We start from the raw sequence: 18122 nt of genomic DNA on the forward strand, positions 1-18122 counted from the left end.
GGCACGGGCTTGACTTTTAAAATAAATAACACGAGAGGGCCCTTGCCTATAATACCTGGCAGTTTAACCGGCATTGATCCAAGCCAGTCTCACTCTACTGATTCAACACTGTACGTTGAAGTCGGTCCGGAGTTTGCTTGCTTTAAATCAATGCTGCTGAAATAATTCACTCCCAGAAGGTAGCCGGACTAGTCAATGGGTTGTGTAAGAAATACTCATTCATTATCCTGGAGAGAGACGAAGGGAAGAGACGCGTTGTCCGCTGGGCCATTTTGTTATTGACACTCCCTACAACGAGGTGAATGATTATTTTGTGTTAAAACACGTTGATGTAAGTTTGGGTTGTTAAGTGTAAATATTAGTCCTTCAATGATTCGTTAAAGGGGTCGCCAAAGGCCTAATGCTTGCAAACATCTGGTGCTTTTTTTGTCCGTGTTTGTGTCGTCAAGTTACGGGCCACAGCCTTTTGGGTAAGTCCCTCGTGGCAACACAACTTTGCACTGCTGCAGGTTGAGTCATATTAATATACACGCATATATTTCGACACACACTTTCATACATCCTATCAACTGTCACCGGGAAGCGTTAAAAAAAACTATAAATATCTGTATTGTTTTTAAAATATGGAATTCCACACCCATCCCTAATTAAATAGAGAAAGGCAGGTACGTATACACGTTTTTGTTGTTGTTGTCGTTGTGGCCGAAACGTCGTGAGAATTATTTTATTATGTTTTATTTTTATTATTTTATTATTTCCATTCTACGTGACTTTACCGAAAGAACCAAGAAGTTGTTGCAAATTTTAAACAATAAAAAGTTGCGTAAAGTTTTCGCGTCAGCACTCAGCCTCCACGCGGCAGAGATTCAACGCGGCCGCGGTGAATTTCCGCCCGGCGCGTGCCGAACGAGCCGGGCGGCCCCACCGCAGGGCTGGTAAATGAAACGACGACCTTTGACCTTTCTCAGGTTGCACGGGCAAAAACACCTCGGCTCGGATTGAGGTCACGCAATTACCCGCAAACTAAATTGTTACGACAGAATAAATACAAATCCGAGCAATGTCTCGCCTAGCCTTCCACCCACCCACCCACCCACCCCCCTCCGGGGTTAACTAGGTTTTCCTCGCAAAAAAAAATGGAGATAATGAATCTCAATAGCTTCGCGGTTAAATTTAACACGGCGATTGACCCCGACACCCACACTGCACTCGGTCAGATTGCATAGTCAGCTGAAACCAATTGTTCTGAAATTAATGTTTGCTGTAGGTAAGGGCGCAGTCCACGGTGGCAGTTAGCTCAGCCCATCATGCCTCTGCGGTCGCTAAAATTAATGCCGCTTTGTGGAAAGTCAGCAGTGGTTGCCATAAGAGAGGGGTGCCAGTCCATTTGCTCATTTGATCTCGAGGTAGCCTCACTGAGTCCGAATACTTCTTTAATTCTTCGAAAGTTCTTGCTTGAGATATCGGACTAATTTTTGAGAACGTCCACACGTAAAACGGGGTTGACGGGGTGGGTGGGGGAAGAGTTCAGGGATGAAAATGTCAGACAGCGACCTACTTTCTCCTTCTTCTTGGTTCTTTCGTTAAAGTCACGTAGAAGGGAAATAATAGAGTAATAAAAATAAAACATAATAAAAGAAATGTTTTTTATTTAGTATTTTGCTATGTAAACTTTTATTTATTTATTAAAAAATAATAAAAAAATTTGTAATTTTTTTTTTAGCTTTTTAATGTTTTTTATTTATTTATTTTATTATTTCCCTTCTACGTGACTTTACCGAACGAACCAAGAAGATGAATCCCTGCAGTCACGAAAGCTTTAAATCGAGACCTACTTTCTGTCCTGCCTTCCTGCTCGTGGGGGTAGTTGCCCTGCAGATGGGTGTGTCGTGCACGTGACACCGAGTGAATCTCCGGCCACAGTGCTTGGTTTCCACACAGACTGTCATCTCTTAATCTACCAGACGATCAAATCACCCAGCAACGTGCCCCATCTCGCAAGCCAAGCTGGGTAGAACCTGGATAGTGCTTCGGTAGACAGCAGAGGGCAGTGCACGCAAATGCAATTGTTGTACCCGATTAAGCTCCCATGTCTATTCACGTCACCACCAATAGCGTAGTGACCATCAGTTTCGTGAAGTATGGTCAAACAACCCTCCGTGAACTGCACAGCATTACGTGGATCCTCAACTAGCAGTGGATTGGCAAAAGGATCATGGACGCACCTTCACAATATCTTAGTGACAGCAGCATTTTGTGGAGCATCGGCAATCCTGGCAACGCGTCAGCACTGCGAGTGTGAACGTGCCGCTTTATGAAGAGACTCGGGCACAGGAAAATAGATGTACGTAGATTGATTTATTTATAACGAGGAGTGAACAGAATTCGCACGTACCTCTCATTTCGCGGTGTTAAACGACGACACGCACATCAGCTCCTTGGCGTGCAGAGCAACTCAAAGTCATGGAAGGGACGACTCGACTCTCAACACCAAACGTGATGCGTGCTCACGAAACGGCTCCTTCACGATAGGTCTGCGGTAGTCGCGGCGACGCACTGCTTGTGCGATGATTGCCACGGTTATTCTGCATTTATAATGCCTTTTCTTCACGTTGCGTCGCCACGTACATCCCAATTGTGCGCGAGATGCGTCCATTTATTAATAGGCATTTCATACATTTGATATTCGCGACAATGATGGCGCGAGGCTATATCACAAAGGCGCTCTGTTTCACTGACGTAGTTTGAAGTTGTTCCAGTGGGGGGCGATGTTAATGTACGGAACGCCAATTGAGCAATCTGCGCCGTAATTGTAAAAAAAAAAATTGCCAAAATTTTACCGTGACGCCGGCATGCAACGGCTTACTTTTTTCGGATGACATCACGGGATATCTAACGCCCGCCATGAAACAAATGGTTGAATATTATTGAATGGTTCGTAGACCCCCGCAGTATTAACTGGGGCAGCCTGCTGGAATCGAACCGTGAACCTCTCTGCAACGAGCAGAGAGGTTCCTCCAAGAAACTTGGGAGGACAGGGCAAAGCTAATTCCGGTGAGCCTTCTGTAGGCCTCACCCACTACAATCACACGGAGGGGCTCTCGGCCCATGTATATACACCGTTGCATTACAACGGATATCTCGTACACGACTGCCAAGTACGGTGCAATATTTAATGATGCCCGAGGATGGGCTTCAAGCCTGGAGAAAAAGCATACTTTTGCAGTCACAGGAGACAAAGATGAAACCAGAATGGCCATTTGCTTTCAGGTCTGAAATCAGGACTGAAATCCAGGTCAGTGCTGGATCGGTTACAGCATCAAATCCCATTGCCTTGTGAAGGTAAAAGGGATTCGGGTTCCAGTCATTTTTATGCTTCGTGTGTTCGGCACGCACACACTCGCTGCGTGCATTTCTTTTGTCAATTTCCAAACCAGCATTGTACAAAACGCAGCAACCTTAGCTCCACTTGCGGCTGCCCGCTCTGACCTGGATTCAGTTGGGTCACACGGGTTCAAATCGCGGACAATCACAAGAACTTTGACGCACGTTGTCAATTTCCAGGTGCAATATTTACAAGTGTCGGGACCCACGCGGTGAATTAATCTATAAACGTAATCGCTTTCCCTCGATAAAAGTAAAGGCCTCATATACGGTCTCAAATACGCGGTTGCTTTGTGACCTTTAAACTTTGACCTCTATGGGGTTTAAAATCGCTCTCGAACGGTTTACACAAATCCTTTATCTTACTCGCGCGTTTAATATTTGGACTTTTAAAAATCAAACTTCCCAAATGCAGCCTCCCTCCTGAAAACCCCCCCAAAGTTTTTACACCCAAGGAGGCTTTGCTGGGTAAATAATTGATGATTATCAATGGGTCTTATCAGCAAAAAAAAATCACCTCGGGTGATTGTGGTGAGTATGGTATGGCAAAAACCAATAAGGGGTAGTCAAGCAGTTTTAATATTAGGGCACACACACTCACACTTGTCAATGTATTTCAGCAGCATCATTGCACATGTTTGTATGGCACTATGCATAATACCTTAACTTTGGCTTAACAATAAGCCTAATAATAATACAACCTAATAATAGGTTTGTGTGACATCTTTAGTCCTGCTTTAAAAAAAAAGTGACCTTTTACACATATATACAGCATTTGAGATTATGAATAAAGACAAAGATCCCCCGTATAGCCTTATCATACTGCTGGGGCAAGTGCAGTTAGCAGCACCTATGAAGGCCGATACGATACACGAGGGGGTGGGTGGCCAGCACCACGCCCGGCCGCCTTTGTCTCCCCAGTTGCAGTGTTTACACATCACACTCGGTACTCATTTTAGGCTGCGTAGACCTAGGGGAGGCCCAAGCCTGGATCAGATATTCGTCACTGTTGTTGGCCATGAGTGGGAATTGAACTCGGGTCGCCAGGTTCGTAGCGCAGCGCGCTTACCACATTGATGAATAAAGTGTACACATTCACACACATGTTCCATACATGTGTGTGACATTGAATGAGTTACTCTAGCGCGTGCCGCTGGGAGATTGGTAGACAGTGGGATTGGGGGTAGCAGCCCATTCTAGTGGACCTGTGGGCACGGCACGGAGCCCTCTGGGAGATCCAGAGGGGTGCGGGGCCGAGGGCGGAGCCTGGCCACACTGGGCAGGATAAAAGGACGAGCTCCCACTCATAGTCGGGGCTGCTGCGATCTGGAGTGGAACTCGTCATGTCGTAGTCATCGTGATCTTCGCCCTCTTCAAGCTGTGGGTCGGGCAGCGTGTTGGCTGTCCCGACCCGGTGTGTAGCTATCCCCTAAGGCTGTGAAGGCCGGAATAAAAGAGAGAGAGTACCTCCTACTAGTGTCTGTGAATTAGTACACTACACGTGAGTTTGGAGCATGTGCGGACAGGATGAGGATGTAACTCAGCTGTTGGAGCATGATATCATCATCATCGTCCCTCCACGGTGCAGTTGCCACCTGTCCTGGTTTTTCTCCAAGAGTGTCCTCTTGCCGAGGTAGCTGCTTGTCCTAGGAATTCTGTCCATCTTTCCGGGACGTTAAATCTCTCGTTTTTTTGTCGGTGGCGTAATCGTACACCACCTCAAGACAGTGCATTCACGTGTGGCTCTGTCCTCTTGTCAGCCCAGAGATATTCCTCTCACGTGTCCCGTCTTTAGTACCCGGAGGTGGCAATCCTATCGCAGGTTTTGGAAAAGGAGATCCACCTGGTTTGAAGCTGAATCGTTCGTTGGCAGGTCAACGGTGGCTACGCCTTTTAGACTCTGTTCCTTGCCATAGGAATGTGGAATTTCCACCACCAGCTGAAGACCAACAGTGGAGGTGTGTGCCGGCCAGTGCTTGTTTGAGCATGAAACTGCCTTCGGTTTTGTTGAGGGCACGTGCTGTACTATTGTACAGCATGTGTATCCTATGCATTGTTATCACACGCACTGTTGCATAGTCCATTGAATGGGCGTGCAAAGGAATTGCCCCTGCCCCTAGCGATTCGACGAATTGTCGCGGTTCGGAGGCCACGATCTCGTTTCGAGTATGATTTTTTTTTATCGTCTTGATCAAGTTTCTCATATATTTTTTTTATCTTGGTATTTTTCCATCAGTCTACAGGTTACCACAGTGTATTCGTAGCGAATAATTACTGGTGTGGTTAGATCACGGTCAGGAATCTAACTTGGATTGTCAGAATCAGAGCAGGTTGTGCGCGTCATTACATCGCTGCTCGTTCATTTTTTACTGGCAGCGTCCACTCATACATACATATTGCTGATTGTGACTACATAAATGGTTGCTGCTTATTCAAATCATATTCAAACATCACTTGATCTTCTCTTTCGCGGCCAACAAGGGTGACCCCTAGGATTCACCCTGCTTAGTAGCGTATGCAATTATAACCGTGCTCTGCCCATAGAAACACAGAACACGTTCTCTCTGGGTGCACAATGCTACATTAATACATTTAGCTAACTTTTTACTGTATTGAGCCTTTCTTGCCAGTATAAAAAAACCCAATATGTTCTACCCTTTTTGGCAATAAAACAGCTGTGTTAATATGTTAAAACACCGACCATCATTTTTTTTTATCAAGGAATCCTGTCTGCATTATCCACACGTGCTTCTGGTGAGCATGCAAAAATGGTGGTGTAACATCTTAACACAACCGTTTTATTGCCAGAAAGGGTAACCACTATTATTGTTATGACTTTTTACTACTGGTCCACAGCACCGATATGATTTACGTTTTAAATCGGCTCTTTTAGCTTTATCCCCTTCTACATCCCCTTTGTGCGCGTAGAGTCAGGCAGTGTCCTCTTTGGAACCTGCTCAGTCAAATTAGAAATAGGAAGAGGTCGCGGGAGGGAAAGACCCCGGAAGGTGACACCACCGACAGATGCGGAGTTGCTGCAATGATCCTCGGTCGCCCATCACTCGTGCAACTCCTTCACACTTCACAAACATAGGGAGTGGTTTTTCACGTGTCCACTCATCTAATAGACAGTGTTCATTCGCTTGAGCCCTCAGAAGCAGCATTAACTGAATTAATCTGACTCAATTTCGATTTAAAGCTTTCGTGACTGCAGGGATTCATCTTCTTGGTTCTTTCGGTAAAGTCACATAATCTGACTACTCAAAGGTTTTTTTTTGGCACCATAATTGACCAAAGCCCGGATTCGAACCCATGCCCTCAGCAGTGCTGGCTCGGTGCCTCTGACACGGCCATTTTGCGCCGCCATCAACTCACCTATGGAGAGACTGGCCCCTACCATAGGAATGTGGAATTCCCACCACTGGCTTAGGGCCACCGATGGAGATGAGCGCTGCTCATCGAGTCGCTTTGAGTCACCTCGGGGAAGGAGGGGGGGGGGCGGAGGAGGAGGTTGGGGAATGGGAGGGGGGGGGGGCAGCGGTCAAGGCAGAGCAGACGGCTTCTCGTAGCCGTCCGAGGAGGGGCACGGCAGGAACGCGTCGCTGCTCGTCTCCGGCTCCTGCTCCTTCTGCCAGCGGCGCCGGCGCCGCCTCCTCGCGATGGGGTCGAGCAGCAGGATGAGCACGCACAGCGCCAGGCCGGCGCCCGCCATGTAGAACGACATGTCGTAGTTGCCCGTGATGTCGTGGAGCCATCCTGCGGGGACGAGTGGGGGGGGGGTGTACCGACAGCTCGGGGTCAAGGACGCCCCAAACGGTCCCAGTTCGGAGTGCGACGATGCGTCGCGTCGTGGAGCGATGGCCATTCTTACGGAGAGCTGGATGGCTCGTCGAATAGGGGCAGCAACGCTGGAGAGATGTTAACTACCTCGCCTGGTATGCAGGAGGTCGTGGGTTCGATCCCAACCCTGACGCCTGTTTATGTGGAGATTGCATGTTCTCCCCGCGGATTTTTCTCTCGGTCCTCCGGTTTTTGCACTCCACGTTTAGAGTATTTTGCTGCTATAAATTGCCACGTGATGAGCCATATCGTTGAGCTGTCATTTGTGGCCTCGTCGCTTCTGAAAAAGAGCTACATAGCTCGGTAGTCCTTACCTGGTAAAATAAAAAAATTGTTAAGTAATAACAATAGAAATATAGTTATGGACAAAAAATTGTGAAAAACTACTGTTTTTAGGTCAATAACTCGGGCCCATTTAAAAATGGCGGCCGCCCACGACATCCTACCCGACGAAGATGGGAAACCCCGTGCAAGCCACGCTCGGCAGGACGTGGCTCACGACGATGACGACGCCGCTGGCTCCGCTCACCTGCCGCGGGGGGTCCCAGCAGGATGCCGACGCTCTGGAACATGAGGGTGACGCCGTAGGCGCTGGGCATGCGCGCCACCCCGACGCAGTCGGCCGCCACGGGCATGACGAGGGAGCGGCACGAGCCGACGAAGAGGCCGAAGCACACGGCGTAGACGAGCAGCGTCGGCAGCGTGCGGCACAGCGGGCCCGTGAAGAGTGTGAGCGCGCACAGCGCCACGCAGATGGTGTAGAAGTCGAAGCGGCTCACGAGCTTGAAGTCGGAGAGCCAGCCGGCGGCGACGCGCGACGCCGTCTCCACGCCGCCGATGACGGAGAGGAGCAGCGCGCCGCTCGCCTCGCCCACGCCCAGCTCGCGCGCCCGCGCCGCCAGGTGCACGTACGGGATGAGGTAGCCGAACGAGAAGAGCGTGTTGGAGACCAGGAAGAGCGTGAACTGCTCGTTCCGGAAGAGCGTCGGGTCCAGCAGCTTGTGGAGCCGCGAGCGAAACGTGCTGTGCTGGCGCCCGTACGGGGAATGCTCCTCCGGCGGCTGCCGCGCGGGCGGCGAACCGGCGCCGGGTTCTTCGGGCGGGAGGACGATGCGCGTGGTGGCGGCGACGGCGGTGTCGTCGGCGCCGTCGGCCGACTTGCCGGTGCCGTCGGCGCGGCCGTGCGAGCGCTGCTCGGCGAGCGCGACGCGGATGTTGGCGAGGCGGCGCGGCGCGTCGGGGCTCGGGGCGACCACCTCGGACTTGAGGTACAGCGGGCGGATGACGGCGCCGCACGCGCACACGTTGAGCATGCCGCCGCCGATGAGCAGCAGGGAGCCGCGCCAACCGTACTGCTCGATGAGGAACTGCGGCGGAGGGCGGGAGGGGGCAAGACGGAATGTTACCGAGGAGAGCGCCGGACCGGTGCCGAGATCCACGGCAGCGATGCGCGGCCGTGTCGGTGTGTCGCGAGGCATTCCACGCGTCCTGGTTTTGCCAGGATCGTACTTTCTTTGAGAGTCGCTGTCCAGGGGAATGTATGTCTGCCCGGGACATGAAAAGTCTTGGGCGTTTTTTTTTTTGTCAGTTGCATAATAATACACAACTCAAGACAACTCATTCACATGCAGGTCTTCTTCCTTAATCCGCTATTGTTAGATATTTTGAATGTCCAGATATGTTCTGGGTTTTTGTTGTACCTCCGAAGTGGCAACAGAGCCAGCTTTTATGATGACATGAGGACACCATATAAGTCAAGATACTTGGAATTTCACAAGGCAGTCGACAATGTTTTGCATTGAAATTTCGTGTTAACCCATTGTATGGTTCTGTGTTGTCATCTTACCTGGCCATTCCCTGACATCTTGCTCTGCTGAGTAAAGGCATTCACAAATGACTGCTACTACAATTGGTAAAAAGATCCAATCAATAGTTACAATTAAGATTACAATGTCAGACATAACATGTCAACGGGGTGTAATCAATACAAACTCTGTATTATGCCTTGATCAGTGTTTCTTTGCATGCGAGAGGAAAATAAAGTCACCCACGTGTATTCAACTTTGCAACCTTGCAAAATAAAAGCATATTGTCGCACTTTACCATATATATTGGGTATCTTGCATTTTAGCAGACCCCAGCGCATGATGAAATCTGCGATCCACCCAACCTGGGATTTTAGGCATTTTCTGAGCAATTGAGATGCATTTTTTTTAAAAAACATCTCAGGGATGCTGAAATAACTCTGACCGAACAAATGACTGCACGAATGAAAGTTCAGGACACGCGGGTGGCCGCACACCTGGAAGAGCGGTGCGAGGATGAACGAGGCGCCGCTGCCACAGACCCCGATTCCGGCCGCAAACGCTCGCCTCTTGTCAAAGTAGCGCCCCACCTCGGCGTTGGTGAGCGTGTAGGCGATGCCGCTCCCAACGCCTGTTCGGGGGGGCAGTGCACGGCGGGGTCACCGAGGTCAGGAGGTCAGGTGACTCGGGGAGGGGAGGGGTGGGTTAACGTTACCACATTTTTGGAAGGGCTCAACTGGGAATCCGGCGACCCGGCTTCCATTCCGGTCTCATGGTCAACACCAGTGACGATTATCTGAACTGGTCCTGGGCCTCCCCTAGATCGACTCAGCCTCAAACGAGTACCTGGTGTGGTGTGTAAACATCGCCACTGGGGAGACAAAGGTGGTTGGGCGTGGTGCTGGCCACCCACCCCCACGTGTGCTGTGCCAGTGCTCGCTAACAGCACTTGCCCCAACAGTCTGTTGAAGGCTATACAGGGGATCTTTGTCTTGTTGTCAACTGGGACACATGGTGAGCTGGCATCCCCATCAGCCCTGCCCACTTTACAATAGCCACGTCCACCAATCAGGTAGCCCCTCATCATGAATCGAGCGTAAGGCCAAAGCTGCCTTAGGAAGGAAGGTCACTCAAGGCAGCGTCATTGACGAATGTGTTGAATTTTGTGTTGACTTAGGCGGTGCCCTAAGGCCAGGGGTCTGCAAACCAAAATTACAAGAAGGGCAATTTTTTGTTCGAATTGGGTAAAAAATAAAAAAAACCTCGAAATTTCAAGAGCCGCAATGCGATGTGAATAAAGTCACGGGGCAGTCCTGAAAGAGCCGCATGCAGCTCAGACCCTTGCCATCGGCAAACCAGGTTTTTTCATTGCCGGACATCCGTGAAAAAGAGCACCGCAGCTTATCGGATTTCCCCAGGGATAAATAAAGATTTCTGAGCCAGCTGGTCAGGATTGGGGAAAAACGTGGCCCACTTTTCACCCAGGCAACTGGAGAGCTTTACTCGGTGCCTATGCCAGAGGACTACATAGACCCTGTGTGGTCGTATCCCAGTCTGCCACTTGCTCAACATCAAACCAAACGCAGCGCGTTGTTCTTCTCAGCCTCATCACGAAGAACCGCACATTGACATGTTTACGTGTAAGCCATGTGTTGATTCGCCTGTCGAAAATGCCTCAATCATTTAATTATTTGTGTCAAACTCATCCATCTTCGCTCACACGCGCGCACGCACGCTCACCCGTGACGAAGCCCACCGTGATGTAGAGGTGCGTGATGTTCTGCGCCAGCATGCCGAGCATGGTGCCCACGCCGCAGATGAGGCCGCCGACCATCACCACGCTGCGGCTGGAGAAGCGAGCGGAGAGGGCGACTGCGAGGGGACCTACGCGGGAGGGAGACGCCGAGGACACGCACGAGACGGGAAGTCAAACAGAGGCGGTGGAGTCCCAGTGCTGAACGGCAACTCCTTACCTGTCAACGCCTCATCAGTGCTCAATCTTATTAGAGAACAATGCGGACCTTATTGGTCACAAATCGCCGGCCTGATGCTGCCGGTAGCGAGCAGACTGATGTTAGCGCGCGGTTTTCGCCCACGGGACGCGGTGGATGACGAAGCAAGGGCTCAAATCGCCGAACCCACCGATGAAGAGGGAGACGCCGTACATGATGGAGTTGATCCAGGCCGTGCGGCTGCGGCTCTCGTCAAAGTAGTCGATGAACTCGACGAAGAAGACGCCGAAGCTCTTCTGCACGCCGTGCGTGAGCGACGTGGACATGAAGCAGCTGGCCACCACCACCCAGCCCCAGCCGCCATCCGGAGGGTTTTCGAGGCGTCTGGCGCCCATCGTCCGATGCTCGAGAGGCACGGTCCACGCGGTGGGGCGCCAGGCCGCTTGGGATGGACGCACGCGCGAGCCGAATCGCCGACGACTGCCACAGCAACGACGACATCAAAAACAACGTAGTGCATGAGCTAAGCCATTTGTTTAAATTTTAACCAGGTAAGGTCCCACTGAGCTATTTAGCTATATTTGAGAGGTGAACTGGCCACAAATGATAGTTCAAAGAAGTGTCTCTATCCTAATAAACAATACTCTGATATTGTTTTTTTTTGCATTTGACTGCAAGTATTGTGGTTAATGTAAGCATGATTCCTTGCAAAAGGTGTCAGTTTTGTTGCCAGAAAAAAGGGGAAAAGCCCTATTAGTATATTTTGGTACTGGCAAAGGAGGTCCCATGAAGAAGTCTCTATCATCACGAGGACATTTATAGCGGCCAAATACTGTAAACGCACGTTGATTTTAAATGTGGAGGGAAAACCGGTGGATCCGGGAGGAAAATCCCCACGACTACAGGGAGAACATGCAAACTCCAAATATACTGGTCGGGATTGAACCCACAACCTCCTGTATGCCAGGCGAGGTACAGTAGTTAACATCTCATTTGTTCCTGCACTATATTATTTCCACTTATTCCTTGGTTCAAGATCAATATGTCATCATGGCCATAGTCATTGATGTGAGGACATCTCGCCAACTCTTTCTACCCTCCGCCAAATTCTCCAGCTGTTGCGCAGAAGACACGCGGCCTCCAATATCTGCCCCAGCAGTATCCCACCATCTGCTATTAGGTCTAGATGCCACACTCTTGGAGGCTACTCGACTGCCTGTATCAGTAGCCTGCCCTTCCCCATGCTCACTTATAAGTGCTACTCTCTAGTATATATGGGTTTTCTCTGGCTTTCTTCCACACAAAGCCAAACACTCGAGAATTAAACTAGCCAAGTATCTGCTGAAAGGTCATTCCTGAGATTCACCGAGATATTCTCGAGTATATAATTGGCATTGTTATGAATAGAAAGTCAAGTTGTCTCCGTACTTCAGGCAGTACAATATATGCGATATTACAATAATCATGACAAGTGTTGCCATATTAAAACCACTGTTGATGTCCCAAGATGTGGTGCTTATTTGTATCTCTCCCAGAGGTATGATGGCCGAAGCTGACCTGCGACCTTAATTTGAGCTCCATATTACAACTCTGGGATTACGTGACCAGCGTTTAAATGCAGCTGCATCTCAAGAGATGGCTTCGGTAGCACGCTGCCACCTCGCCGGTTTCCGTGGGAGGGTTTGAATCACCTCGAAGGCAATCTTGATTTGAAGTTTTCGTGACTGCAGGGATCCATAATCTTTGGTTCTTTCGGTAAAGTCACGTAGCTATAAAATAAAATATGGCAAATAACGCAGTCTGTTGACCAGGCTTAGCCGGCGGTCTGAGGACACTGCGATGAGGCTGCTTTCTGGCTCGGCGCAAACGCCACACACCAAATAAGGAATCGCTTTGCACTCGTGCTGCAGGCTCCATGTGCTGTCACGTCAGGCGCTGAGCATCGAGGGCAGTAACTCGTGGCAATGGGCCGCACACCAGCTCAAGATGTTCCGCTGCAAGGCATCAAACTTGAGCACGGACACGTGGTGTTGGCGCGTATTCCAACGCTCTGCTGACACGGTGGATCGTGCTGAACTCATGTTCTCGAGACAGCTTTCATTTTTTGAAACTATTACTACAATTTTTTTTATTCATTTTACCAGGAAAAGCCCACTGAGCTACGTGGATCCTTTTCAGAAGTGACCCTGCCCACAATTGTAGCTCAACGAAGCGGCTTATCACGTGTGGAAATGTTTTGCAGCCAAATACTCCAAACGCCTGCTTCTAAATGTGGAGGAAAAAAACCGGAGGACCCGGAGACAAATCCACACGACCACGGTGAGAACATGCAAACTAAATCTGCAGGCGTCAGGGTTGGTATCGAACCAACGACCGGCATTACCAAGCGAGATAGTTTACATCTCACCACCATGGCGCCCTTGCAGAGCGACGAGGTGGCGGGTAGTGTAGTACTCGGTTCATCCATCAACGGAGCCAATTTGTTCAAACAAATAGGTTGGATTGCTGAGCCTGGATGGTAATTTTGCATTGATTTCGGTCATCGTTCCCTTTGAACCACATTTTTATGCTTAACCTACTGCACACCACATTCTACTATCTCACGCGAAAATGTGTAGTGTGGACTTCCTTAGCAGCGGTGCTCATTCAATCCACCCAGTAAGAATTCTGGACCGAGTCAACGCTTGACCGTGCGTGAACCCAATGACTTGATCGCGATGCGTGCTCTCCGATTGGAGTGCCAGCCTAACGGACGCGGTTAAAGGTTAATTTGGCTTTAATAGGTCACGACGACTTGCTCGGAATGTACATGTCTGGAGGTTACGCGGACGTGTCCCCAATGTGCAACACGTTGATAAAAACTAAAAGTTATATTATAGATTAACAAGCATGGGCAGGTTGACTGGGTTTATCCAAGTACAAAACACTCATAGATGACTTAGATGCCAGGACGGTGGTGCAGCACACGCGTTAATACATTCACTCAGACAATGAGTAACTGCTTACTCGGTCGTACAGCGGGGGGGCTTCCGAGCTGAAGAAATACGTTGAATTCTCAGCCGGGAGTTGACTCAGCTCATCGACACCGCTGCTAACGGGAGCGCTCGGATCGGATGAGGTCGCAGGAAACCCACAAAGTGAGCGTTGCGTTAAAGAGAGACCGGGTTCCACCGTAGGAATGTGACGTTTCAACACTCGCTTACAATCAACAGCGGGGATAAACGCTGTCCAATACGAAAGAGAGAGTGAAAGAGATCATGGAGATGATTTGAATCCCTACTGAGTGACTGCCGGTCCGTACACACTTGCGGACTTGTTGTCAATCGTCCAAATGAACCTTATTACGAAAAGCTAAGGGTCGATATGTACCAGCGGTTGTGTACGGAAGGTCTGACAATAATGTCGTTTAACACCATCGTCATTGAATAATAATAACCCATAACTCTGTGCCATGCCCCATGTGGCACTGCAGTTAAAGTGTTTGACTCAGTTGTGGAAGATTGTGAATTTAAATTCCATTGGGGTGGGAATGCATTCGTCTAGGACACCAATGTGGTTGATTATTTCGTTTCTCTCATGGGGAGGCGACAGTGGTCATCTAGTAGAGAGAGCCTCTGTCCTGTTTATACACGAGGTTTCGTTGAAGCCGAATTTCTATACGAGGGTGAAAGTTCACCGATTGTACCACACCCTGCTAGGTGGCGCCTTCAAGTGCTGCACATCAACAGCTGTTTTCTCTCTTGGAGATGAGTCGGCCGTACAAGTGAGATGTAAAAAGGAGCCTGGATCGCATCTGTGGAGTTTGACTTCTATATTTGGGGGGGAGGGGAGGGGGCAGACGTTCGCTTTGTCCCTCACATTAGGAATCGCGGGTGCATATAATTCATTTACTTTTTTATCCTAATTGTAAACTACTGAAAATAAATTAATAAAGATGTGCAGTTTTGGGGGGGGTGGACATTGCCCTCCCGTCCCCCCTGTGGCCCCCACCCCCCAAACTCTGCCCATGCTGGATCAATATTGGAAAAGTGTCCCAGACAGCACGAGATTTTTTCCGTTTATTTAATTTTCTTCACATTTGTTATGTTTATGCCATTTTTTTTTATTGTGCGTTTGTCATAATATTGAATCGTTTGTTGTTAGAGTGATAAGTCAAGCAATACATCGAAGTCTGTGTTACCCGGTTGCCTGGGTGAAGAGCAAGCTAAATGTCCTTGCCAAATCTGGGCCAGCTGACTCAAAAACTCAACAGAGACTCTTCCCCATCATGAGAATGTGGAATTTCCAACCATTGCCTCGGTGAATTCAAGGGAGACGAGTGTGGTCTGTCCGTTTAGTCCTACGAGCAGCAGGCCGCCGGGTAACATTCCCTTGACGATTGCTTGTTTGTTTTCATCGCATTCTCCGCGCAAACAAAAAAAAACGTCGTGAAGTCTCCATTGCAGACAGTGGACTCTGCCACGCGTTTTGAGAAACATCTTACGATGACGAGCAAGCCACCGAGAAGACAATATGATCTCCTTATCATTAGACCCCCTTTGCCAGTACCAAAATATAATGATAGAATTTTCCCCTTTTTTCTGGCAACAAAACTGAAATCTTTTTACAAGGAATCTTGCGTGCATCAACCACAATACTTGTAGTCAAAATGCAAACAATAAACACTCTGATAATCTATGCATTATCCTTGAAACTGATTGGTCCACACCAAAGACGGCTTTCTTTTGAGCCTCGTCTCAGTTGGTGCTAGACCAGAGGACGTCAAAAGGCGGACACAGCTGCATATATTATCAGTGTGTTATTTGTTTGCATTTTGACCACAAGTATTGTCTTTAATGCACGCATGATTCCTTGTTAAAAGGTTTCAGTTTTGTTGCCCGAAAAAAGGGGAAAAACCCCTATTGTTATGATTGCCTCACTTTGACTTGACTACAGCAAGATGCGCGAACTCGGAAGAAGACCATCTGGGCAAGGTTAACAAAGCGTTTCTCGAAGAATGCACGTGAATGTTCTGATTTGACTTCACCAACTTGAAATTACAACCCAGCCAATATTTGACTTTCGCAATTAAAAGTGTACGTGACTTTGGAAAATAATAACAATTCAGTTTAGCCAGGAAAGCCTCACCAAGTCTTAAGAATGTTAGGCCAATTTCATTAATGAGTGTTAGGCTTGTTTAGAGAGCCAGATTGTAACAATATTTACACCACACTCGTTGTTTTTTTCGGTAAAGTCACGTAGGTAAAAAATAAAACAAATTAAAATGAAAAAAATACATTTATTGATACGAAAACAAATACAAATACATTTATTTATATGAAAACAAATACATTTAATTTTTTCATTTTCATTTGCTTTATTTTTTACCTACGTGACTTTACCGAAAAAACCAAAGAGTATGGATCCTGGGAGTCACAAAAACTTCAAATCTAGAACATTTGCACTGGCTCTGATCTGTTAGCGTCTATCATATGGTCGACAAAGAACAACTATCCGAGAGTCAAGGGGCCTTTTTCATATTACGTAAGCTTATTTCCCCCCCCCCAGCAACTCCGATTGGCTACGTAGGGTGCGAAAGAAGTTCAACATACATAACATACATGTGCTACGAAGAGGGGCCATTGCCCAAAATGTCATCTATTATGCATTTTGTAATTTAAGGCCACAGTTTTGTTGACGAATGTGTTAAGTTTTTTTTTGGTGGTTGTGTTTGTGCACCACTCGGCAATGTGACCGCAGCATCACCAAGTATTTTTTTTTAAATAAGAGATTCAATTCATAACCCCCCCGACCCCAGTTACATATTTTCTGCTATCGCTGCCATAAATTACAAATTCTGGGAAATGTTCACTTCTCGTACCGGCATCTCGTACCGGCTGGTGCACGTGCTGCAAGGAAGCGACTTGTTCTCTACACCAGAGCCAAATCACAATAGAGTTCCGGTAACCAGTTTTTTTGTTGTTGCCAAAAACCATTCGGTAATTCTTGCTTTTCCACCAACATGTTAAAGAATCCCAGCATTTTTTATGATCAAATGTAATGTTTTTAAAGAGAATGGCTAAAATTAAGCACCTCTTTTTTTTAACAGGTCAACAGGAGAGACTGACCCTCTCCATATGAATTTGGAATTTTACAAAACCAGCTCTTGGCTGCGAATAAAACTAAGCTTCACCTATCACTCGTTGGAGAAAAGGACACTCTAAAACTTTGAACTATACCAAAACGATTCACGACTACAAAAACTCAGCTCACCATCGTGTTCAGCTCACAATCTGATGGCGACGTTGCCATTCACGAATACAAAAACTCAGCTCACCGTCGTTCAACTCACATCTGGCGGCGCTGTAGGACCCCAACGGTGGCGATGATCCCCGTTTCCGCGGCGCTCGCGATTCCGTGGAGCGCGCCCCGTCCCCGTGCTGTCGAAGGCGAAGCCGGCCGGGTTTTAAAGTGCGTCCCTGGGACGAAGATAACAACAACAACACACACACAAAAAACCGCTGAGGCTTGCACGTTGGGCCGCACCCTCCTCCCTCACCTCGCTCCGGGGGATGGAGCAAAGGTACCGTCCCATGGATGTGAGCGCATACCGACCGCCGAAATGCGCCCTCCTCCCTTCCCCGACGGCGCTGCCCCTGAATGATTTTCTTGTGCTCTCTCTTTGCCTCGGGGAAAATCCTACCCGTTCCAAGACGGACTTTTTTTTCAAAAGACGTTCGAGACATTCAAGCGACTTCCTTGAGCGCTTCTGCGATGTGCGGGAGGAAACTGGAGTGGCCATCGAAAAATAAACATACTCTGTGCATATGCAGTGCTGGGGTGTTACGTGTTCCACATGTAGACATTCCAGTAATCTACCGCAGCCGGTAACTGCTGATAAGGCATTATCACTGTTACGGTGTTTAATTTTTGCAAATTAAGTTTATGGAATTGGTTAAATTCAAAAATAAAACAAATGCATATTTTTCCACGTCACACTTAAAATGTGAAAATGACCCACGCGTGTCAGTAGCGTGGTTGAAAAGCCAGGAAAGGGGGAGGCAATGCGTGCAGGTCATGATACGCAGCCTACTTTAATAGCGCTCCTTGTGAGGTCAAATGAATCTCATATTCTTCTTGGTTCTTTCGGTAAAGTCATGTA

The 18122-nt window shown here is 48.4% G+C and overlaps 1 protein-coding gene across 2 annotated transcripts; it reads right to left on the reverse strand.

Annotated features, from left to right (window-relative positions):
* Positions 1-2374: 2374 nt before the first annotated feature.
* LOC144947678 (monocarboxylate transporter 13-like) lies at positions 2375-17427 on the reverse strand. 2 transcript variants are annotated; one of them, XM_078876950.1, is made up of 6 exons: positions 17313-17427; positions 11172-11461; positions 10770-10913; positions 9527-9660; positions 7754-8591; positions 2375-7140 (listed from the first exon to the last, which is right to left on the reverse strand). In XM_078876950.1, the coding sequence occupies exons 2-6, from the start codon at positions 11374-11376 to the stop codon at positions 6926-6928; spliced, it is 1536 nt and encodes a 511-aa protein (XP_078733076.1). In that variant the 5' UTR covers positions 11377-11461; positions 17313-17427; the 3' UTR covers positions 2375-6925. The 2 variants fall into 2 exon arrangements, with proteins under 2 accessions (XP_078733076.1, XP_078733075.1); XM_078876949.1 differs by having other exon boundaries at positions 17298-17422.
* Positions 17428-18122: the final 695 nt, after the last annotated feature.

Source organism: Lampetra fluviatilis, chromosome 46, assembly GCF_964198595.1.
Source record: "Lampetra fluviatilis chromosome 46, kcLamFluv1.1, whole genome shotgun sequence".
NCBI lineage: Eukaryota > Metazoa > Chordata > Hyperoartia > Petromyzontiformes > Petromyzontidae > Lampetra > Lampetra fluviatilis.